Source organism: Aspergillus ibericus (assembly GCF_003184845.1).
Source record: "Aspergillus ibericus CBS 121593 unplaced genomic scaffold BO80scaffold_2, whole genome shotgun sequence".
Classification (NCBI taxonomy): domain Eukaryota; kingdom Fungi; phylum Ascomycota; class Eurotiomycetes; order Eurotiales; family Aspergillaceae; genus Aspergillus; species Aspergillus ibericus.
The window spans coordinates 618,173-641,081 of record NW_020292100.1 but is presented as its reverse complement, the minus strand read 5'-3'; the positions used below and the strand labels follow the sequence as shown (position 1 = coordinate 641,081).

The 22,909-nt window shown below is 51.4% G+C and overlaps 8 protein-coding genes across 8 annotated transcripts; 4 read left to right on the top strand and 4 right to left on the bottom strand.

Annotated features, from left to right (window-relative positions):
* Positions 1-850: 850 nt before the first annotated feature.
* Positions 851-2,041, bottom strand: BO80DRAFT_371803 (guided entry of tail-anchored proteins factor 1). The gene is made up of 3 exons (XM_025716498.1): positions 1,650-2,041; positions 1,340-1,526; positions 851-1,244 (listed from the first exon to the last, which is right to left on the bottom strand). Exons 1-3 carry the CDS (start codon positions 1,734-1,736, stop codon positions 916-918), a joined length of 603 nt encoding a protein of 200 aa, XP_025580055.1. The 5' UTR covers positions 1,737-2,041; the 3' UTR covers positions 851-915.
* An 8-nt stretch (positions 2,042-2,049) lies between these two features.
* On the top strand, positions 2,050-3,388 carry BO80DRAFT_420929 (uncharacterized protein). The gene has a single exon (XM_025718486.1). The coding sequence runs from the start codon at positions 2,098-2,100 to the stop codon at positions 3,244-3,246; it is 1,149 nt and encodes a 382-aa protein (XP_025580054.1). The 5' UTR covers positions 2,050-2,097; the 3' UTR covers positions 3,247-3,388.
* BO80DRAFT_79485 (4F5 domain protein) lies at positions 3,336-4,219 on the bottom strand. Its single transcript, XM_025724791.1, has 4 exons — positions 3,979-4,219; positions 3,893-3,911; positions 3,827-3,836; positions 3,336-3,749 (listed from the first exon to the last, which is right to left on the bottom strand). The coding sequence occupies exons 1-4, from the start codon at positions 4,039-4,041 to the stop codon at positions 3,425-3,427; spliced, it is 417 nt and encodes a 138-aa protein (XP_025580053.1). The 5' UTR covers positions 4,042-4,219; the 3' UTR covers positions 3,336-3,424.
* A 179-nt stretch (positions 4,220-4,398) lies between these two features.
* On the bottom strand, positions 4,399-7,984 carry BO80DRAFT_440484 (kinesin; the record flags this gene model as incomplete). Its single annotated transcript, XM_025721129.1, has 8 exons — positions 4,399-6,607; positions 6,655-6,784; positions 6,840-7,077; positions 7,143-7,430; positions 7,492-7,554; positions 7,612-7,837; positions 7,884-7,933; positions 7,967-7,984. The coding sequence occupies 8 exons, from the start codon at positions 7,982-7,984 to the stop codon at positions 4,399-4,401; spliced, it is 3,222 nt and encodes a 1,073-aa protein (XP_025580052.1).
* Positions 7,985-9,439: 1,455 nt separating this feature from the next.
* Positions 9,440-12,007, top strand: BO80DRAFT_344526 (uncharacterized protein; the record flags this gene model as incomplete). Its single annotated transcript, XM_025715280.1, has 4 exons — positions 9,440-9,626; positions 9,684-9,925; positions 9,979-10,301; positions 10,867-12,007. The coding sequence occupies 4 exons, from the start codon at positions 9,440-9,442 to the stop codon at positions 12,005-12,007; spliced, it is 1,893 nt and encodes a 630-aa protein (XP_025580051.1).
* Positions 12,008-12,887: 880 nt separating this feature from the next.
* BO80DRAFT_79334 (uncharacterized protein) lies at positions 12,888-16,535 on the top strand. The gene is made up of 2 exons (XM_025724790.1): positions 12,888-16,010; positions 16,062-16,535. Exons 1-2 carry the CDS (start codon positions 12,991-12,993, stop codon positions 16,333-16,335), a joined length of 3,294 nt encoding a protein of 1,097 aa, XP_025580050.1. The 5' UTR covers positions 12,888-12,990; the 3' UTR covers positions 16,336-16,535.
* Positions 16,536-17,600: 1,065 nt separating this feature from the next.
* BO80DRAFT_430913 (putative longevity-assurance protein (LAC1)) lies at positions 17,601-19,157 on the top strand (the record flags this gene model as incomplete). Its single annotated transcript, XM_025720719.1, has 4 exons — positions 17,601-17,736; positions 17,826-18,136; positions 18,220-18,507; positions 18,561-19,157. The coding sequence occupies 4 exons, from the start codon at positions 17,601-17,603 to the stop codon at positions 19,155-19,157; spliced, it is 1,332 nt and encodes a 443-aa protein (XP_025580049.1).
* Positions 19,158-19,838: 681 nt separating this feature from the next.
* BO80DRAFT_396814 (uncharacterized protein) lies at positions 19,839-22,520 on the bottom strand. Its single transcript, XM_025717358.1, has 4 exons — positions 21,615-22,520; positions 21,224-21,510; positions 21,046-21,170; positions 19,839-20,995 (listed from the first exon to the last, which is right to left on the bottom strand). Exons 1-4 carry the CDS (start codon positions 22,264-22,266, stop codon positions 20,113-20,115), a joined length of 1,947 nt encoding a protein of 648 aa, XP_025580048.1. The 5' UTR covers positions 22,267-22,520; the 3' UTR covers positions 19,839-20,112.
* Between the last annotated feature and the right edge of the window lie 389 nt (positions 22,521-22,909).

Sequence of the window (22,909 nt, the reverse complement as noted above, 5' to 3'; positions counted from 1 at the left end):
AAAGATCACATGAACCACACCCAAACGAGCCTAGCCCCCCACCACTCCCCACTGACTAATCGCCTATAAAAAAAACCCACCAACCCAATCCCCCAAAATTCCCTCTCTCTTTCCTCCCCAACTCCTCGCTCAAAGAATCGCATTCAAAGCTCACACACAGAGAATACCTCGTATTCTCTTTCCATCTCTTAATGCCTGCTTTGGGAGAAAGTCCCCGGACACCCTGACTGTTTTTAAATGTCCCTCGCGGGACCCAGTCAGGCAATGCGGAAACGCGCCGCCATAGAAGCAATTCGATAGCGGCTTATTGCCCGATTCCTTCCTCCGGTTGCTGATGCTGTATCCGACGCTGGTCTGCGCTTCGTGTGGACTGGTGGATTGAATGGTGGTATGGTGTTCTGCTGGAGGGGGGGTTGTTGATTTGGGTTGCCTTTCGTCGTGTTTGGATAGTCATGCGATTGCCCTCGTGCTGCTCTGGTCTCTTTTCTCCTCTCGTTTGAGAGGAGGGGGGCTGGGTGGGGGTAACTCAATGGGGCTCATTCTTGAGGCGAGGAGTTCATATTTCTTTTTTTCACTTTGAGTCTGTAGCTTATGGAAAGCGGTGTTGGGAGCTGATGTTTGTTGGCTCGCTCGCAGATGCTCTGTCGAAGGAGCCGGACTCTACCATTTTTTTTTATTGTTTTTGTTTTCAGTTATCTGTTCGCGTGATGATATACCAATCATAGAGTCAAGCCCTGAAACTCCGCCTACCATGGTTAGGAGTTGTTGACGATAAACGATTGTTTTCATATCTGATGAACATTACGGATACTTTTCGTATTGCATTATAGCTTTAATAATATGAACCTTTCGAGGGGAAAGAAGAGCCATCTTATTTTATATCCAACTCCACGTAGCTAAACATGCATGCATAACTCATTGCGCCTTCTTTTCAGCCTCCGCAGCAGGAACAGGGCCCGTCACTCCGCCTCTCTGCAGCAACACCGCCGTAACCACCTCCGCCATGGTCGTAATTGCCGTCGCACACACGTTACTCCAAATCTGGATGCTCACCGACCCGAGCGGTGCGCGGGGAAACGACAGAACCCACGCCACGTAGTATGGAAGCCAACCCTCCGGCAGCATGAAGACGGGCGTTTTCGAGTACCAGAACTGCAGGAAGAGCTTGAGACCGGATGTACCGAGCCAACGGGCGATTTTAACGGCCCAATCGAAGGAGGATTTCTGCGAAACGAGTTGCTTGTCTGTTGAAGTGAGCCGCTTGTTAGCTTTCGATCCAAGGGTGTAAATTGTAACTGTAGTTTTCAATAAAGCAATGTAGTGACTGGTTCCGACATACTGATTGATTCATATTCCTCCATCGTCTTGTCGTGTCGTCGTCGAAGCTTTGCCCATTTCGCAAACTCATCCTGGGAGCTGGTGTTGTTCATGTCCCGCTTTAGCTGGACGACCTCGCGCTTCAGTCGGTTTTGTTCTCTGGCTTTCTTCGCCGTGGGCGTCGGGACTTTCAGGTAGAGGAGCCATAGCTAGGATTTACTTGTTAGCTTCTTTCAACTCTGGTGTTTGTGACCAAGAATGACAGGTAGCTCGGGATGTGACAGCTGGAAGGTAAAAGCAGGGAAGCTGTGCCAGTTGCTCGACAAACATACCAAGTTATCAATGGTGCTGGCACCAATGGTGTTCACCAAATAAATGGCGACATGAATGAAGAAGACCGTCCACAGAAGCGACAACATGGTGGGCTAGAGATCGGTGCAATGTAGAGGGAGAGTGTGAGGAATAGGTCGAAATTCAACTAAGAGTAGGTTCCCGGTGAGGTGTAAAGACCACGAAGTTCGACCGACTTGCGCGGAGATAGTGCGTATGCCCCCAGACAAACAAATGTCAAGGGATAAGCCGGTGAGATTGAATACTGAGAAGCCGAGAAGAGAGGCAAGTCTGAACGAGAGAATCTGGCGATGGGTGAGAAAGCAAATGACGTTGTCACGTTGTTTCCCGCCCGGCGGCCGCGGCACTTCTGGCCCCGAGCTTCTTCATTGTTCAACCACGGCCGACTTCAACCCCATTAACGCCATGCTGCAAGGCGGGTGATTCTCAATGCCTACTCCTCCAGACAATCATACCGCATATCATGACCTCTCCCGAATATTCTCAGCCAGACACCAGGACAACCGCGTGCTAGAGATCGAGATACTCCCCCCCGGTCTCGGTCCGCTGCTACAAGATGGAAATTCGATCGGAATTACGAAGAAGCACCTGGTTCAGGCTTTCGTGATTGCCAGGAGAATATTTTTCGGTGCTTCTAACAAGGTCTCCGTCTTTCACAACGCCTGTGGCTACGAAGACGAGTGCGAGACCCCGCAGAATGAACCCCCAGTCCAGAAACAAAGGGAGGACCTGCTGAATGCCACCGAGATCATTCTCCTCTTCGACTGCGAGCACATCACAGCATGCAATTGGCGCAAAAAGCGTCTAACTGCTTTGATCCAGCGCCATGACCCGGCGGATGCTGACCACACCCATCGAGAGATGCTCGCTCGTGAATTAGACACAGAACTTTCCCTGATGACCACGTATCTGTGCTCTCCACTGCATCGCCATACGAAATCCCCGACGCTATGGAACCACCGCCTATGGGTATTAACGCAGATGTTAGGGCTTCGAAAAGCGGGGCTGGGAGGATCTTTCTCCCAACGAGAGGACAACGGAGGGCTGGCGTGGATTCATGAGATGATTAAAAAGGAGCTATCGCTTGTCCTTCGATCTGGGGAGCTGCATCCGAGGAATTATTATGCTTTTAATTATGCGCGACAACTCCTTGACATTTTCTTGAAGATTTGCGGAGGCACGGAAGACACTGCTGCCCTTGCTGGCTCGGTCATACATCTAGTCTTAGACTGGTGTCTCGCTCATCCAAGTGATATTTCCGGCTGGATGTTTACTCTCTACCTCCTCGACACCGTCCATGATGAACAAATCCACACAGACGGTATCGATCGGGTGCTGCGTTTCGCAGTGGACGTTGGCTGGGAAGGCGAGAGTCTCTGGACATTTATGGATTTGGCAACCCAAAGCCCAAGAGCAGGAGCGTTGACGAAAGACCTGCAATCCCGGCCTCCTTGGGATAGGTTCGCAGCACCGCTCTTGTCAGATGATAGACCGGAGAAAGGGTGGAAGGCCTGGTTGGGAAGAGCAAGAACCGTTTGGCTTGCGGGTCATATGGCGGATAACTGGGCGGATGGCTAGCCGAACCAGCAAGTCGTATGGGATGAGGCGGAAACCAGATGTCATGCTGATATCCGGTCCGCAGAGTTTCGGTTAGAAGACTATATATTGTACATGAACAGAACGTGGAAAATCTGCTGCACCTCATGCGCCGTCTTTATGCAAGATTTGAACGCTATCGGATCATATAAACGCCTTGCTAAATACCATGTGTCTCGTCACATGCGCCAACAGCGCACACCCAGTTGACAAGGCCTTCGCCACGGGTCGCAGTCAGGCCATATCGCAGGCCGTAATTATACCCAACATCAACGATATCCATTCTTGACAGCCGAGGAACTGTCTCCAAAATGGAATGTATACGGGGATTGGTGGAAATGCTATTCGAAAATCGGATGCGAGAATGGTATATATAGACAAGCATCGTGCGACGTCCGGTCTGGCTTGTACAACGTAGGTAAAGACGGGGTATCCTTATTTCTTCTTTGCCCCTGCAAGTGCGTCGGCTTCTTTCTTTTGATCGGCTAAACAAAAAAGGGATTGTAGTTAGTAAGATATCGAACAAAAGACAATGCAAACATCACATCAAGGCCTCACATACCCAATGCTTGCTTCGCTCTCATCCTGTCAGCGTCGTTTTCCTTTTTGGCCAGTAAACCACCCTTACCCAGCTGGGTAGTTTTTTTCTATGCAAACCGAGCCGGTTAATAGCCGGGAAAACATTAACATATGGATCCGGTGAGGAATCCTAACTTCTTGTTCCTTTTTCTTTTGGTTTTTCTCGCGGGATTTGTCTCTCTGGTTACCCCGGGCCATTTTGATTTGCTCGGGTGCGTCAAGTCACCGGTTCAGGCTTTTTTTCGTCGTATATAGAGTCCCTCTGAAGTAGTACAAGGAAGGGGGGGAAGCGGGAACTGGAAGAGAACTGAAGGATTATTTTTTTTGCCTCTGCGGGATTTTGAAGAACTGCATGGAAGGGTTTCCCGTCTCAGCAGGCCGCCGAGCCGCCGCCCCGGAATTCCTTCTTCAGGTGCTTCCCACCTGACCTCACTCCGAACATTGCTGCCCTTCGCCTCCCTCGTCGGAGCCACAGTAGCCCAAGTTTGTATATGAGCCCAGATTCTGCACATGATAATCTGTCGCATTCATGAAATGTCCTCACATGTATTGCTTTCAATCGCCCAGTCCTTCGGCCTCCAAGAGTACATCCACGACATCTCGTTCGGGTTCACACCAACCCCTCAATACCCGGACTGACGCCAGGGTCTCCGTGTGAAAAGCGCCTAATAGCACTTCCATCTTGTTTGTAGCCTGCGCTATCAGCTGTATTGCCTCAGCGACTTCCCCTTGGTGGAACCGAGCCAAAGCAGTGAATTTTAGGGTATAGGCATGATCTGAACCGAACGTGCGGACGCTGTCGTTGATGATTTCGTCGTCCAATTTTCTAATCTTATCACCGTGGCCACTCATTCTCCAATAGATACCGCACAGCTCACTCCTCCAGTCGAGTGTTTCATAGTGAGTCGGTCCATGTGCTTTTGAAGTCTGTTCAATAATCTGCAAGCACAGGTCCTCTGCGTTTTGCCACTCCTCAAGACTGGTGTAGATACTCAACAAACTCTCTTTGCAAGCTAGAGTAGTCCGGTTATCTGGACCCAACTTCTCCTCACACACCTGGAGCGTTTGAGTACACAACTCTTTCCCATCTTGTAGCTTGCCCAGCTCTTCGTAGATTGAGGCAAGATTGCGAGCAATGCCTAGAGCCCAGGGGTGATCTGGACCGTAGTTTTCTTTGTGCCAGTTCCAATCTCTGAATCTGAACTCCGCGGCTTTTTCCAAATCACCTCGTTCATAGTAGAGTGTCCCTAAACTGCCAATGGTACCCACCGTCATTTCATGTTCTTCCCCATAGACGGACCTGGCTGTTTCGAGCACTTCCAATAGCAGATCTTCCGCCTCCTGAAAGCGACATTGCTTCCTCCAAGTGTCCGCCAAAGACTGCATACTTCCTAGAGTCAGGAGATCTTTCTCCCCGTGGACCTTCTTCCTGGTAGTAACGAGGAATGAATCGAGTTCCTCAGCCTCCACCAGTCTGTCCTGATCCGAATATGTCGAGGCGAGACCGGCAATGCTCTCCAGGGTCTCTGGATGTTCTATACCAAATTCCTTTTTATTCTCCTCCACAATAAGGAGGTCAAGTTTCTCCGCCTCGTCTGTACGGCCCTGGGACCACAGGTAGAAGGCTATTCCTTCTTGGAGGTATAGCCTCCTTCTCAACAGCTTCCCATGTAATTCTGGTATGAAATTGAGCACCGACATAGCATGAGGCAGATAGGCAGCGCAGGTAGCCCAGTTTTCCCACACGGCATTTGGATAGATTTCAGCGAGGATGTCCATGGCTTGGATGGCTTTTTCTTCGAATTCATGCTCGATTATCAGCCATTTCCGCACAGTCAATTGCACGAGCCGGTGAATGGAGAAGTCTTGACTGTTTCCGTTTGCTATTATCAGCGAAAATGCTTTAAGCGTACCTAGCGCCTTCGTCAAGTCAAGCTTCTGGGTAATCTTTTGTTGCATCAGACTTGTTGGAATGTGATGTTGGTCAAGGAAAGCAATCAGGGAAAGCGCATCGATGGCGTACGGCTCATGCTTTCTGATATGATCTAAAGAAACGATCAGAGTGGTTGCAAGAGCATTTGGGGTTCCGCTGTCTCTTCCTAGCGTCTCGAAGGGCTCGCACAGTAAATTCATTCTGGTCTCATCACTGTCATTATGAAGCTGAATGTACTCGTTCACGGTGAGCACATTTTCTTGCATGAAAGAAGCGGCTTGCATGATCGCCAACGGTAGGTAATCGAGCAGCCTGGCAAGATCGTCCATATCTGATTCTGTAGGATAATCTCTGCTCAAAACGGATTTTATCAAGCATTTCGACTCTTCCTTGGTCATAGTTTCCACCTCGACCATGTTTTGTGCAATAGTCCTGGCGAATCTGACACCAGCAGCTCGGTTACGAGTTGTGATGAGAATCGATCCATAGGGGCTTTCTGGAAGGTACTGAAGGATTGATGAATCTTCTTCGAGCTGGGCAGCCGTTTTCGAAACACCGTGACCGTGACGCGTTTCTGACGTAAAGAGAGAGGCTTGGTCGGCATTATCAATGATCAATAACCAGCGTTTACATTGCTTTTCCAGCCACTGTTTAACGAGCATCAAGTTGTTATTATTCTTATCGTCTGAGTTCTCGATGTCGCATTCCCTGATGATATCATGGTAACCTTCTTGGAATCGACTGATACTGTTTGCGTGGATCCAGAATATTGATGCATCAGGATGAGCTTCATGTACTTGATGTGCGAGCTCAATGGCTATCTGGGTTTTACTGTTCTCATTAGTTCAAGCCTTTCTCAATGAAGAATTAGAACCTACCCGACACCGCCGAGACCATATAAGGCTACCCGAGAATGAGTTTTGCCCAGCGGCATGATATGCTCCGCTAGCTGGCTTAGAGTATGCTCACGGCCGACAAATCCGGGGTTACGTGCGTAAGGCATCATGACTATCCGGCAAATTACTGTTAGCGGTTGCATCCATTCTCAGTCTATAGCACTTACAGAAGGATGGATTTGCTTCATCAGCTAAGAGCATGGAGTCTGATTCACTGAAGCTACTCATCATTGCACGTGCCTCCGTCGCGGAGCTTGCAAGTTCGACAATCAAGGATGAAACATATCGATAGTCGTCATCTTCCTCGCGGGAAAACCTGCAGATAGCGTCATGATCGCCATTCAGTGCGATTGCTTTCTCACGCGAGTCTGGCAAACCAAGGACGGCAGAATGCTTTTCGACAATCTAGATTATTTGACCAGTGAGTCTCTTTCAGGACCGTTACCTAATCAGTCATGTGGCTGACTTACTATGCCAATGCCTTTGAATGGTAGGGTCTCATAAAAGCTCAAATACTGATAATTCTCAAGGAGCTTGTCAAAGTTTGCGGAGAGTTCCTGAGCATAAAGGCTTCCTCGCGCAAGAGCTTTCAAGAGCGTGTTACTTGCTGTTCCTAGCACAGTCCTCACGAGCTTGGCAGCCACGCCTCCCACACGTGCCAGTTGAGTTCCTCGATGAGGTGTGCCGAAAAACGCAATGCCGAATGTTGAAGTGCATATCGAGCCATAAGTTGCGCTGAGTTTGGCTTGAACAAGCGCCTGGCATCGTAGACCATAAGACAGAGCTCGAACGTAGCCTCTGACATAAGAAGCCTCATACCTCTTTGACAACGATTCCTCCCAGGCTATGAGCAATAAACAACAGCGGTCGGAATTCGCAGTTCTACACGCAAAATAAGTCTCTTCTACCAGATCAAGCGGTTCGGTCGCTGTTGAGTACCTCTCTCTCCAGTCTTAACCTATCAAGGAGAATGTGTGCCTGATCTCGCACACCAGCTGCAGAAGACTGGATCACGACTTTGGAATTGTAACTGAAGAGGAAGATCCTCGCTCGTGGTAATTGCTTGGGGAGGAAATCCCTAAGCCAAAGCTTGCCATTTGACTCCCAAGTCTTCTCAGCATGGTTCTTTTTGCTTTTAGGATTAAGGCCATGCACCGCGACAATGCTAGGATATGTTAGCAAGCAGGCATGATGCACTTACAGCAACTTACTCAATGTTCGGATCTGATCCAAGAGACAATATACGCAAATAATATTCGCACTGTGCGCTGTTATTATTCTATTCAGTGGGTACAGGTAGGCCCCGTACCATTGTGAATGCAATCTCACGATACTAGCTGAATTCAATGAGCTACCAAATCGTGATGGTGAATAGCAGTATATTGCCCTTCACAAGAGTGATTTATCTCTCCAGGCCGTGGGTTTCCCCTCATTAAAGCCGGTACAACCGCCCCTAACTAGTTCATGCACCCTGCTGCGCCGCAAAGACTCAGCTCGATAAGGGGACACCATGGGCGGCTGTGTTGCTTGCATGATTGGGCAAAGACATGTAGCGTCCAACATCCCTGTAGACTTGCTGCTTAGTGCCTCCGAGAGGCACTTGACCCAGGCTGTAGCTCATTCCGAAGCACCGCCTTGTGTGATCCGGAAGCAGATCGATGAGTACTTGCAAAGGCTTCAAGCAGGAGTGCTGAGGGGTTTATAGGAGGTGAATGGCATATCCTCGTATGGCAGGTGCGTGGGTGCCTATAGTATTCGCTACATACCGAGTGTACCAATACCACCACGTTACTAATGTTACTCACAATTATGGGGGAGCCAGTACCACTTGGGACTAGTTCTGTGTATTTGGTAACAAATAATACAGCAGATCTGTAAAGAATACGGATAGACGGAGTGGGTTGCCATCCACTTAAGACACCAAGCCAGCAAGAATACAGAGCGCTTAGCTCCTCCAGTCAGGGATTACTCATGGCTTCTTATACTCAATGAGGATAGTCAATCTTGGAACTTAGACTCCGGACAGGAAGGGAAGACCCAGCAGATGTCGAGTGGTTTCAGCACCCCACCACTCTCTTCCGTCCACTGCTCATCAGCCCAGTGACTATCTGCCACCAAGTCACACCTATTTTCAGACGGTAAGTGCTCACACTCAGGAAGCATAGGGAGAAGCAAGCGCCGGTCTGCAACCCGTCCCAGCGCCACCGCTCTTTTTCAACAAAATTGAAACCCAGTGTAAGCGCTGGGTAAGGGATCCATCGGAAACACAGGACGACAAGAATAGCGATCAAGCCAGCAAAGGGGTAAAGCTGCCCAAATGGGCAATGAATGTCTCCAAGACCCGAAATGAATGGCTATTGTTCGTTCAAAGGAGTCTTGAAGTGTTTCAGGCTCAGGCTCGCGCCTATTGTGTCTATTCTTGTCTTTGTTGGGCGAGTTACTGTCCGTCCGACAGGCGATAATATCTGCTGGCTTTCCCTATCCTCATGTTGATTCTTCCGTCTCCCGTTCTTTCTTTAATTCTCGAGTTGACCTCGTGGTTCTTTCTTTCTTTGCGAAGGCCGTATCAAATAGCACCGTGCTGCTGGTCAGTCCCTACTTCTCTCTTTTCGAGTTATTCTTTTGTTCAAAGTACAAAGGTGCATCACCACCAAGACGGACATTACCTTAAAACTTCATAAGGTACATATACACAATTTGCATACTAGACACATAAAGTTCGAGTTTCCTGCGGCTGAAGCGCAGACCCAACTGCAACCAAACCATGATGGCCTCGTTGAAAGAATCCCTGGCTGGCCCGGGATATGTGATTCTTAATGCCATTCGTGTGATAAACATCATTGTGTTTCTGGACATTATTGCTGCTAGTGTGGTCATGCTGGTCAAGATCTCCCTTTTAACAAACTTTTTCTTTTTTGAGGCTGTCTCTCATGTCGCAAATGCGGGAGTCAGCAGTGAGTAGCCTTTGCTCTCTTACACGATATTGAATGGCTAACTTGTAGACCCAATAGTATTCCTCATTATTTCCGAGCTTCCTGTTTTCCGTGGCTACTTTGATCGGAACTGGCCATTATTGGGGCAAGACTCAGGATTCATCACGTTGGCGATAGCAATGCTAATTCTAGGCGTTGGGGTCTTGGGAGACCTGAACACAAAAGCCACAAGCCAGGAGGCTCTTGGAATGGCATTCTGGCGGATTGTGCTCTCTGCCGGCATCCTAGCTATGATCATGAGTGTGGTCAATGCAATCTCGGTAAGTCGGCCTCGGATCTAGTGGATGCGGCACTAACCATATGGACTATACAGAGCTTTATTTTTGCGGATAGCGATCTGGGTGTCAGTGCACGACATGTGCGGGTCTATGGAGCAGTGGCACCCCAGAAAGTGATGACGCGAAGTGGCAGTCAACGCTCCTTTCAGCTCGGCATGAAGAGGGAAGAGACTCTGCCGACATACAGCCCACAAAGCTCGGTCAGAAGGCAGATGTCGATGCGGCAGAATATCCGATTCCCTCTGAAGATTTCTTCGCCAGTCAACCCGATCAATCTGAATGATGCGGCGTCATCGAAATACTCGAGGAACTCCGCAGGGTTGACGATTCCCGACCTCGCCCATCACCCGGCAATGCAGTCCAATCAGATCTGACAGGACGAGCCGGGCTACTGGACTTTTGCCATGACCGACTTGGGGGATCTTGATGCAGGGCGATCATTTGCGTTGGCGTTGGCAGTATGGGAATTAGCGAGCATGGGCAATTTGGCATGTTTAATATTTTTCGGGATTCATGCTTTTCTTTCGCAATTCTATTATTGTAATAGTTTCACTTTCACAGCAATTACGGTAGTATGCTTGAAGCTCTGAGCTATCTCAAATGAAAACACCTGTTATGTGATCTGGAAACCTCGGAGTATTTATTATGTTTTACTTTTCGATGGTTCCCCTGATTCGCGGGCCTGGCCACTAGTATGTCTGTCCCTTGGCGCCGGCGATAAGATAAAAGCCCGCTTGAGGCCAACTTCCGCTTCTTGTACCGTCCGGAATACCATCACCGCACAACTACTCTCGGGCGATGCGACATCGCCAGTATACTTCGCTCCGGAAAGATGGGTGAACTCGGGATTTCGTTCTCTACGTACGTGCAGAACACCCTCCCCACCCCACTAGCCAAATACTAACCTCCCCCTCCTCCAACAGCATCAAATCGGTCTTCATCTTCTTCGCGCCCATCATCATCCCCCGGGCAATCAACTACTACCGCAGCCTTCGAGTCGCCTTAGCCACACGTCCATCCCCTCGAGCTCTCCCACAAGATGCCAGCCGCGCCCTAAACGTCCTCTTCTGCGCCATCACCCTCTTCTTCTGCCTCAGCCTCCCCTTCAACCCGCACGCGCCCTCCCAAAGCATCTTCACCCTCACCCACTCGCGCATCACCACCTCCACCGACATCATCTTCTCCCGGCTCGCCCGTCTTCGCCCCAATGAAACCCTCACCCCCACCGACATCCTCCTCAAATCCAAATTCACCTCTGTCGGCGCCCGCAAACTCTACCTCCGCTTCGGCCCCGACCCCCTCACCCAATGCGCCTTCTGCTCCCTCGATAACCTCCACACCTTCGCCCTCTACCACCTCCCCTTCCACCTCTTCCTCCCACACCTCTTCCACCTCGCCATCATCGGCCTCACCACCGCCGCCCCCTTCGCCGGCCCCGATGCATCCAAATGGCGTAAACCCTTCACCATCGCCGCTATCGCCCTCGCCCTCCTCGACATCTACATCGTCCTCACCTACGATCCCATGCAATATGCCTCCGCGGCCGTGCGCGCCGGCGTCGCCATCCCCTCCAGCTCATATTACCAGCTCGGATTACTCCGTCCTCTCGTTTTCGCGGTCTTTGATGGCGTCTGCGCCCTACTCATCTATCTCTCCGCGACGCGTCGATTCTTCTTCGCCCCGCCCTCGCAGGCTGAACAGGTTGATCAGCTCGTTTTGGCGTCCTTGAATGCGCTCTCTGGCACGACGTCAAAGTTACATGCTGTGAGTGTGGCGCGGAATGCGGTCGTTCGGGATAAGGTTCTTAAGGATCGGGATGACGCGTATTGGCGGACGGTGGTGGCGATGAATGTGGATAATCCGGCGTTGAAGGAGATGTTTGTTAAGGGTGGAGGGGGTGAGGGGGGTGGGTCGCCGGCTCCGGGTTCGATTTGGGAGGAGGAGGAAGTTGTTCGGGCTATGTCGAGGGCGATGGCTGGACAGGGGGGTGTGGATTTGGCGAGGTTGGGGGTTGAGGCGTCGGAGTATGTTAATGGGGTTACGGCGGGGTTGGAGGGGAATTAGATGATTGATTGATAGATAGAGTGGTTTGATTTGGTGGGTTTGGTGCATGGGTTGTATATTGTATGTATGTTTGGTAGCTTGTATCTGTTTATTTGACTAGAATCTGTCAAGTATATGGGATGGAGAGTCCCTTTTGCTATGTCAAATTCTATCTTCATAAGATGTACAACTCAATACTGACCAGTATACGCATAGGTAGCCCAGACTACGACAGTACCTAGATAGTATCTACGCAGAATCAGGCCCTCCAGTCCGGACTCCCCGTAAGTAAGTAGAGCCAAAGCACCCACCCAAACCCCAACCAAGAACCAGCAGTTCTGTACCTGCGGTGTATCTAGGCAGCCCGGAACCCAAAATAGCTAGACTCATCTGCGGGGATCGCCGACGCCGGGATCTCACCTCATTAGCCACTACCCAGTACTAGTATGGAGATCGGGGTAGTAGTAATTCCAGTCTTCTAGATGGTTTTGCTGGACGCCTGGATCCAAACACGGAGGGCTCTAGGCAACAACGCTTTTCACCGTTGCACTGCCACGATTACTCCAATCCCCATATTGGAGGTGCCACAATGCATGGACCCGTTATGACATATGTCAGTGTCATTGGGCGGGTGGAAGGCTTCCTTGACTACGGAGTACCGACTCCGTACGGAGTACTCAGTAGCTACAGTTAGCTGCTTCAGGCATGCCATACTAGGTAAGTAAGCTTCAAGTGGATGGAAATTGGCTAGTCCGATTAGTTCTGTCCATCTGTGAGATTTTAGATCGGTTTGGAGCCAGTAAAGTTGACCGACTTACCAGGGTGTCGCGATTTTCTGTGCCAATTTGTCTGGTCCGGGTATTTTGTGCATTGCTATTTAATCCCCGGATCGGAAGCAACTCCTGCACCGTCGCTCTTCTTTATCCTGTTTCTTCTGTTGCAGCTGGTTGCCAGCTCATGGGATCAAGACTAATTATCCCGCTCCTACTATAATACCATTGGAGATGGTTGCCTCTTCCTCGCGTGTCCGCAGGGAGCAGCCTGTGTCGTCCCGGACAACACCATCATGGTTCCAGAGGAAGATCACACCGGGACTACTCTCCCTCTCCCGGCTCGCATCCTCGCACCCGATACATACGGTGGCCGTCGTGGCCTTGCTCATGAGCTCCATATACACCAGCCTCCTGGAAGACAGTATCTTCGATGGAGGCAACCCCGGCCGGAAGGCAGAGTGGTCATCGCTCACTGCGAGTAATAGACGCCTCTACACGAGCTCAGAATCCGATTGGAACTGGCAGCTGGATGATTCCGATGCCCCAATTCCCACTGAGGTCGACCATACCGTGCTCCTGACTTTGGTATTCCCTGAGATGACCGAAAGAACATTCGCGGAATCAATGACGCCAATGCTTCAATTGCCTGGCAACCTGTCCATCACGCAGTTGCCCCCCACAGCCAAATCATTCAACACATACAACAAGGAGCATGTCCTTGCTTTCTCCCTTCCTTACAGCCAGGCATCTGACTTCTTGGCGATGGCTCAGGAGGTCCCGTATAGCAATCCAGGTCAGGAGTTAGACCACGGAGAGCAGCGAATGTGGATAATGAAGGCCGCACGAGTACAAATGCAGAGCAGCCTAACGAATTGGGCAGACGATGCCTGGGTCGAGTTTGTGGACCTGCTCAAAAACTCCCAAACCCCTGATATTGCCATTGTGCTGCTTGGATATGTCTTCATGCACATGACGTTCGCCTCGTTGTTCCTTTCCATGTATCGCATGGGCTCGAAGTTCTGGTTGGCCACAAGTGTGCTATTCTCATCTACATTCGCCTTTGTCCTTGGTCTGTTCGTCACTGTCGAGCTTGGAGTCCCTATTAATATGGTACTCCTTTCCGAAGGCTTGCCATTCTTAGTGGTTATAGTCGGCTTCGAAAGGTATGTTGGCCTCACGCGGGCCATCTTGACACATGCCACGGACCGTCGCAGCTCAACACATGATGAGGCCTCTTCTGCAATTCAGTCCGCCATCGAGTCTGTTATCAGCGACAAGGGATTCGATATCGTCAAAGAATACGTGATAGAAATCGGAATCCTTGCAGTAGGAGCATTGTCCGGGGTACAGGGAGGGCTAGAGCAATTTTGCTTCTTGGCTGCATGGACTCTTTTCTTTGACAGCATACTTCTCTTCTCGTTCTACACCGCAATCGTTTGCATCAAGTTCGAAATAAATCGGATCAAGGGACACACCGACATGCGCAGGGCGCTAGAAGAGGACGGAATTAATTCCCAAGTGGCCGAGAATGTGGCCATGAGCCACAGCAAAAGCCAGCCAGGGAAGATTTTTGGCAAGAGTGCGCAAGTCCCTAGGTTCAAAGTCCTTATGGTCGGCGGATTTTTCCTAGTGAATATTGCGAGCATGTGCATGGTTCCCTTCCGCAATACACACTCGGTTACGGACATATCAGATTGGACTCGCGGCCTGGGTGGTGGTGTGGTGATGTCTCCGCCGGTCGACCCCTTCAAGGTAGCCTCCAACGGACTTGAGGTGATCCTGGACAGGGCCAAGTCAAGCGGTCAGGATACAGTTGTTACAGTACTGACCCCTATCAAGTACGAACTGGAATTCCCATCTGTCCACTATGGCCTTGCCGGCATGGAAGCGTCCCATGATGAGGACATATTCCTTGACCTGGGTGGATACGGTGTCGGTGGCCGCGTCATCGGTGGTTTGCTCAAGAGCTTGGATGACCCCGTCTTTTGCAAGTGGGTAATTGCAGCCCTGGTGCTCAGTGTTGCCCTCAATAGCCATCTTTTTAGCGCAGCTAGACAGGGTGTTAAGACGACGACTACAACGGGCCAGCCTACTACGCCCGAAAAGCCGGACATCTCACAAAGGGTTGAACCTTCACCATGCGAGTGCCAACGAGCTGTTGTTCCATCCCCAGTCGCAAATGGGTTCTTAGCTGGTGATGAATCGACTAAGGCCAAGCGCACCCAGGAAGAAATAGTGCAGATTCTCTTAGAGAAGCGCGCCCATGAGCTGACTGATGAGGAAGTTGTCGAACTCTCTATGTGCGGAAAAATCCCCGGTCATGCGCTGGAGAGGACCTTGAAAGATTTCACTCGTGCCGTAAAGATTCGTCGCACCATCATATCTCGCAACAAGGCTACAGCAGATATCACAAGTGCTCTTGAACAAAGTAAACTCCCATATGAGAACTATGATTGGTCTCGGGTCTTTGGTGCGTGCTGCGAGAACGTTGTGGGCTATATGCCAGTTCCGGTGGGCTTCGCGGGTCCTATTATCATTGATGGAAAGAGCTATTTCATCCCCATGGCGACTACCGAAGGAGTCCTTGTCGCTAGCGCGAGCAGAGGAAGCAAGGCTATCAACGCTGGTGGCGGTGCCGTGACGATGTTAACAGCTGATGGAATGACCCGGGGTCCTTGTGTTAGCTTTTTAACCCTACAGCGCGCGGGGGCTGCTAAGATCTGGCTTGACTCGGAACAAGGCCAAATCACGATGAAAAAGGCCTTCAACTCGACGACCCGTTTCGGACGACTCCAATCGATGACCACTGCTATCGCCGGCACGAACCTTTATATCCGCTTCAAGACCACTACTGGAGATGCCATGGGCATGAACATGATCTCCAAGGGTGTTGAATACGCGCTAGAAGTCATGAAAACTGCTGGGTTTGAGGACATGAAGATCATAACCCTGAGCGCCAACTTTTGTGCCGACAAAAAGCCTGCAGCGATCAACTGGGTTGAAGGGCGAGGAAAGAGCGTCGTTGCTGAAGCCATCATCCCCGGTGATGTAGTCAAGAGCGTACTGAAAACTGACGTCGAATCCATGGTCGAGCTCAATGTTGCGAAAAACATGATCGGGTCGGCTATGGCAGGATCTATCGGAGGATTCAACGCGCATGCTGCCAACATGGTCGCGGCCATCTTTATCGCGACAGGGCAGGATCCGGCGCAGGTTGTAGAGAGTTCGAACTGCATCACCATTATGAAGAAGTGAGTATCCCCCCTCAACACATATGGATGGCTCTAACCATTCACCGGTAGTCTTCACGGCTCGCTCCAGATTTCAGTATCCATGCCCTCGATTGAGGTCGGCACGCTGGGAGGTGGTACTATTCTGGAGCCTCAAAGTGCCATGCTTGACACACTCGGGATCCGAGGACCACATCCCACCGAGCCGGGTGCCAATGCCCAGCAGCTCGCCCGCATTATCGCCGCCGCTACTTTAGCAGCGGAGCTGTCGCTCTGCGCCGCGTTGGCCGCGGGTCATCTTGTTAAGGCACACATGCAGCATAACCGTGCCACTCCAGCGAAGTGAAGTTTAAACGCTGTACATACTGCATATATAGTAGGTGGGAGAGCGCCATGGGTAGATAGAGGGCTGCCCAGTTAGCATACGTGACCATGCATAGAGATCGCATCAGATGCAATGATTATCAGCTTATCAAGAATGCAAGCTACTCTGCTTCTCCGCATTTTCAGACTAGCGCGGTGAGAAAGGTTCGCCCAGCTCAGGCCATCAATCCTTTGTTCCGTGATTGGATTCCGGTGATCAGACGACGAGCGATCCCTTTGTGCGTTGCAAATAAGAGAATGCGGGATAGCCTTTGGGAGGAGCAGGTGAGAGGATGGCCGACGGCGATTGGGTCCAGCCGTTCCCTGCTTTCATTCCCTGCAACCTTAGTACCGTACTCCGTACTGGTAGGGGAAAGTGACGGTCAGAAGCATGGGCGGTGAGCCGCGTTCCCAACTGCCGTGACTTGGGAGTGACCAGTGGGCTCCCTGGGATTATCGAGGAGCCAACAGCGAAGCCATGGGACGGTAGATGTCCCCAGGAAGTCCCCCCAGCCAGAACCACCGCGTACGTAACAACGAGTGGGCCGAAAAGCCTTGAAACCGACGTGATACAATCGATACGTTCCCCTCATCGGTAATTTGTATATATTTTTTTTAGATCGCCCGCTTTTCTCTCTCCTCCTCTTCTGCTTCTTCGCCTTGCCTTTCCTCTCCCTCCTCTCCGTGCCATCGACCCGGGAATTGGCCATCTTGATCGGCAACCCAGTGGACAGTTTGTTTGGGTGCGATCGAGAAGTCCGAAATCCCTTCACCCGCCCAGGCCCGTGCCGGCAGAGACACAGCTGGGTTTCGAACCAAATTAATCCAAGCCCGCCCACCAGGGAATCAACCTTCCCCAAGCCTACCGATTAATCAATCCCAGGTACCCGCCGTGGAACCGCGGGCGGTGCTCTCTGCCCCCCCGAGTCTGTCTCAGGTCTCAACAAGTCAACATAAGCTGCTGCTGCTACTCACTCCCGCTCACTGGGCGGGAACCACTTTCGCCCGCTCTCGCTAGACCACTACAGACCACTCACTACGTACCTCTCCGTCCCCGTCCGTCACTCCGTCGCTCTCGCTCCCTCCCTCTCTTTCTTCCGGCCAGCTTGAGCTCTCTTCAACTTTTCCCCTTCCCCCCTCCCTTGGTCGGTTCTCTCCCCGCCATTGGTCACGCTCCCTTTCCGCAGAACAGTCGCTACTGCTGCTAGGGTCTGTGATCCCGGTTCCTTCGCTTTTCCTTTTCTTGCCATGGCCAGAGACGCGGCCTCGCCGGCCTCGCAGTCGGTCCCGGAGCTCAATGCCCGCATTTCCACCTCCAGCGGCCACCACCGCCCTGCCGTCAAAGAAACCACGTTCCGGGAATGGATGCTGGCCAACCAGATCGGTATGAACCAATCATCCTGTCTCCGAATCTAATCCATTCGTCTGTCCACCACAAGGGAACCTTGAGTGCTAACCAGGGCGTTCGCATAGGAATTTCGCTGACCATTCTTTCCATGCTACTGGCTGTCCACCACCTTTACCCTTCGCTGAATCCGTACACCGCCCCGTTTTTCCAACTTTCATACTATCAGCCCGCCTCCGGAGATTATGTGCAAGGATGGGATGACATCTACTTTATCGCCAGCTCCGCAATTGCCTTCATAGCCATTCGCGCGATTGTCATCGACTGGATGCTCCAGCCATTGGCGCAACGATACGGATTGAAAAGAAAAACATCTCTTCGCCTGGCCGAACAAGGCTGGCCCTGTTTGTATTATGGGTTCTCCTGGGGACTTGGCATGGTGCGTACTCTACATTACTAGCTCCGGCTTGATTGCGCTTGTGTGTAGCCGTATGTGCCCGGCGTGCTAACCATGGAACGCAGTACATTTGGTCCAACTCGTCCTACTGGGGCGACTTCAGCGCCATTTGGGATCAATGGCCCGCACGTAATGTTTCGGGTTTGATGAAATGGTACCTCCTGGTGCAATTAGCGTTTTGGGTGCAGCAGCTCCTGGTCATCAACATCGAGGCGCGCAGAAAGGACCACTATCAGATGCTGACCCACCATGTCATCACCATCTCCCTCTTTGGATCGGCTTACATCTATGGCTTCTACAACGTTTCCAACGTGGTCCTGGCGCTCATGGATATTGTAGACCTGTTGCTACCGGTGGGTGATGCCCTTCTTTCCATTGGGCTGACGCGAGCTAACTTGAAGCCCAGGCGGCCAAAATTCTCAAATATCTGAAGTTCGAGCTGAGCTGCAATATCGCCTTCGGTGTATTCATGGCTACATGGCTGGTAACGCGCCATATCTACTACCCACTACTATGCTGGTCCATTTACAAGGACGTGCCAGCAAGGATGGCATACGGCTGCTACTCCGGCGCCACTGCGGAAATGACTTCCGCCGACGCATATCCCGACCGGTGGAGATACCTCCTTTCTCCCTTCCAAAACCTCAACGGCCCAATCTGCATGAACCGCACCGTCAAATGGATCTTTCTTTCCTGTCTTTTGGCGCTTCAGACCCTGTCTCTCATCTGGTTCACTATGGTCATTCGGGTAGCGGTCGGAGTGATCCGCACTGGTAATGCCGAAGAGCCTCGCAGCGATGACGAAGACGAAGAAGAGGAGAACGGGGCGGGCAAGGATGGTCCCAATGGTACCTCTGTTGTGACCGACGGCTCCGGTGCCGAGTGGCGCCGAGCCAATGCGCCTTCGAATGTGCGGCCCCGTGGACGCGGACGAGTCCGTCTTGGCGACCAGAGTGACCATAAGGCATTGCTGGGTCGGATCGGATGCGACAAGCCCACCTAGACGGTTGATTGTCATTGTCTTTGCGTTTCTCTTATTCTAATGATATCATGGATGTGGATATGGACATGCTGAAAATGTTGATATCGAATGAATATCAAGACATTGCCAGCAAAAGAAACGAAACGAAAGAGATACAGTTCGTGTGGGAAAAGTTCTAACCATTCATACTATGTTTCAGTTTTCAGCAGGTTCTCATCTTGTCTTTGCGTTTGATACCATTGAACTCGATTGGTAGTGGTTCTATTTGTTTTGCATTGCAATTTTTCCTTTTCCATCCCCCCGCTGGTCTGTTGATACGGAAGTGCACGATGATCCATTCTTCTAATGCGTGATGCTACTGTCGTTGCTGTTGTTCAGAGTTATATTAGATGACGTTGCTGGTCGATCCATGCCGATGCCCGCCTATCGAGGGTTGCTGTTCTTGTGTGGTTTAGGGCCGTAATACAATACCCACTGGTTGATGAATCGTTGTATGATAGCCTCGGCAAGAGATAGATGCTTACGAATTGAGCTAGACATCCTTACGCGTCCTGCCTAAAATACCCAATCCTTGTACTTCGATGAGTGATGGTACTAAATATTACACTAACATGTACTACTTCGTCTCTAGGAGTAATCCATTCCGACAGGAAGGCGCGGCGACAAGCACTCGCTCCACCTACGTGGTTTTATTCTTCATTCCTCCTTTATTGTAATCTCTACCTATCCAGCTCTATCTCAGTCTAGATCAAATGCCAAGGAAATTTCTCCCCAATGAACAATCATGCACCCTTGCTGAGGAGTGTACTCATCTCATAGGACGCCCAAACACCGTCCATCCATCCATCCCATCCATTGATCCGTCTTGTCTCATTCATTGTAAACAGCACGCATGCAACCCCACGAAGCCAACGCCCGAGTGGGCGTGAATGCAGATATTGATAAAAAAGAAATGCCATGTATGGACAACTCCAAGTCACATGAAAACAGGTACGTTCATATCTCTCACGTCATGGGTCGTAACAGAGGATAGGTTGAAATTGAGGATGTCTTCGCGCATATGGGCTTCATTCCAGAAGTAGTCCGGGGAGTCCTGATCGCGGAGACGCTTTTGTTGGCGGGCGGCGAGAGCGTCAGAGTCGATGTGGTCTGATCCGAGGGCACACTCTTGTTGGGTGACCATAAAGTCGATGAGAACTTGGCGGAGACGGTCCCAAATGGTGCCGTGGCGTTTCCATTCGAGGCGCTTGGAGATGCGCACCATGCGTGACACGATCCAGCATCGAGCGCCGGTGTCTCCGGGGTCGTTTGGTGGGTAGCCGCCGTTGTTGAGGAAGAGCCAGAGCACCGAAGTAATACTGGGATTGGTGAAAGGGTTGAGTTTCTTGATTTCTATGCTTAGCCAGTCCAAGTAGCCGTCGAGGCAGGTTGAGTTTAGGTAACAGTCGTAGAGTGCCATAGCGAGGAAGAAGAGGCAGGCCATGCAGGTGTATTCGTCGATGAAGCGGATATCCCGGATTCCGTGGTCATAGTCGGGAAGCATGGTGAGAATCGTATACAGTGGCGTGCCAGGGCTGAAGTGTTTGGCTCGCTGAGGGGTAGTTTTTGGTTTTAGGGTGTAAGGGGCATCCAGTGCCAGGCGTTCTAGTTCGCGGAGACGACGAAAGAATCGTAAAAAGTCTTCGCAGGCGCGGAAGAGCTCACAAAGGCTTTCGGGATCTTCTGCAGTTGTCGAATCGTGGGGGACTGCGAGGTGTAAATTCGAGTCCACAAAGTCGAGAGAGGGAGTATCTAACACAGCGCCAGTCCAGGGTAAAGAGGTGCTGACGATCGCCTTTGAAGCGCAACTGAAATCCACCCTGGGCATGGTTAACCGACATCGTTGGTAAAAGTGGCCAAAGCAGATTACCAATACAGCACTTTCTCTAGGAAGGGACTAGAAAGCCGCATGCCTTGCATTCCTCCCCGGCTTCGAATCATCGAAGCCAAACCTCTGAAATGCATCCGCTCTATGGATGCATCCTTGGACCATTTCTCCAGGGTGTCAGTCATTTCCATAATAAAAAAGACGCAGCGAGCCACAGTACCTCGATGACAGCCATTGTGGCTACAGCGTAGATGGTTCCGTCATACTGCCCAGTAGAGTCCGCTTGGATGCGCTCATTCATTAACCGCAGCGCTCGCATCTTATGGGTCAGACTTTGGACGGATTCGGTTTTGCCTTCGACACCCGCACGGTGCTTCGAAGCAATAGCGAGCATGGCCTGGAATGGCAGGCCATCATGCAGTGCAAATTGCCGGAATATCTCCATCATGGGGTTATTTGCAATTGAGTCGGCGAACTTATACATCATAGACGGGTATGTCACCACAACTATGGTACATGTAAGCTGCAGTCAGGAAACCAGTCGATGTGCAGTTTAGAACGCAAGCAGCGTCTCAGTCTCGGGGTAGCACGTGGGATGCAGTACAACGTACAATGTTGGATCAATTCATGGTCTGTGTGACTAACAGGGATTGGATAACAGCTAAAAGGGTCGCGAAGCGGTCCTTCCCCGGGAGTGGATCGAGGATCCGAAGCGTTAGGTCTAGGTTTGTGGGCAGCAGGTGAAGAAGATGCCTCCTCGCGTTTGACTTTATGTAATTTAGGGATGAGCAATCGTGATGGACCCTTTGGCTTTTCTGGACTGGATCGGTCCTCCTCGCTACTCGGGGAGCCCTTTTCGGACTTGGTAGCAGGCTCATCTTGGATTTCTTCTACCGGAGAGCACACGAATGGATGGCTGTCCGGTAGAGAGCGAGTGGTCCAACCGCCGACAGGCACACGCGCGGTCCCTAGTCGAGCGATGCTGTCCAGGCGCCGCTGATGCATATACTGGCGCATAGCATGCCGGCGAACCTGGCGCCGGGACTCATTATCGGTGACTAGGACAAACTCGAAGTTCCTGGAACCGGATTGCTGAGTCGGTCTAGAAGACCGGTCTTTGGAGGACGCCGAGCGGTCCCCCGCATGATTATTGGAAATGGGACGAGCATGCGGAGGAGCTGGGGGACTATCAGCGTTCACATTTTGGAACTTGATATCTGCTTCCGCGCCGGTTCCGGGGTTGGGGCTACCCTCCTCCCCCATTATCTCATGATTCGACCTGGACCGGCAAACAAGTAGTACCGGTCAGGCACGGGGATTGGAACCTGGGGGGGAAAAGACCGGGGTGGGGAACAGGATCTCTGCAGCTCTGACAGTGGAGAAGACCGGGGGCCGATAAGTTCGATAGGGCAAAACCGTCATCACACGCTGGGATGACTACTTAGACTAGGCCCGTGTCCGCGAGGGATGGCGCATAGCTGAGGATGTCGTTGGACTGTTCCAAAGTTCGAAACTCCAATGTTCGCCGTCAGCCCGATTTCCCCTTTGGGCCACGCCGCCCCACAGCCGCGCCCCACGTGATGATCGCTCGGCTGACTCAGCGGCCTCCCTCGTCGCTTTTTCTTCTTTCTCTCCTCTCTCGCGGCAAGAAAGTTGGATAACCCAGGTCTTCGTGGCTAGCATGATCCGAAAGGCATGGCTACGGGATCTTGCTGCCATCTATTTCAGCCCGCTAGCGCTCTCCGGGGGATGGTGGCCAGGCTCTCGAGAAACAAGCATTGGTACTCCACCTTCCGGATCCTCCCTCCCCATGGGGTAAGCCTAGCAGTTGCGACCCTTGATTTGATAGTCGGCACACGTAATTCACGATCATGCCCTAGTAGCCTCCTATTGACGATGCAGCGTC

Coding starts and splice junctions, on each gene's coding strand:
- BO80DRAFT_79485 (XM_025724791.1), bottom strand. CDS start 4,041: ATGGCCCGGGGTAACCAGAGAGACAAATCCCGCGAGAAAAACCAAAAG.
- BO80DRAFT_79334 (XM_025724790.1), top strand. CDS start 12,991: ATGGTTGCCTCTTCCTCGCGTGTCCGCAGGGAGCAGCCTGTGTCGTCC. Junction 16,011..16,061: donor TGCATCACCATTATGAAGAA/GTGAGTATCCCC, acceptor ATTCACCGGTAG/TCTTCACGGCTCGCTCCAGA.
- BO80DRAFT_396814 (XM_025717358.1), bottom strand. CDS start 22,266: ATGGGGGAGGAGGGTAGCCCCAACCCCGGAACCGGCGCGGAAGCAGAT. Junction 21,511..21,614: donor CCATGAATTGATCCAACATT/GTACGTTGTACT, acceptor CATGTACCATAG/TTGTGGTGACATACCCGTCT. Junction 21,171..21,223: donor CCACAATGGCTGTCATCGAG/GTACTGTGGCTC, acceptor GACACCCTGGAG/AAATGGTCCAAGGATGCATC.
- BO80DRAFT_420929 (XM_025718486.1), top strand. CDS start 2,098: ATGCCTACTCCTCCAGACAATCATACCGCATATCATGACCTCTCCCGA.
- BO80DRAFT_371803 (XM_025716498.1), bottom strand. CDS start 1,736: ATGTTGTCGCTTCTGTGGACGGTCTTCTTCATTCATGTCGCCATTTAT. Junction 1,527..1,649: donor CCAGCACCATTGATAACTTG/GTATGTTTGTCG, acceptor AGTAAATCCTAG/CTATGGCTCCTCTACCTGAA. Junction 1,245..1,339: donor GGAGGAATATGAATCAATCA/GTATGTCGGAAC, acceptor TCACTTCAACAG/ACAAGCAACTCGTTTCGCAG.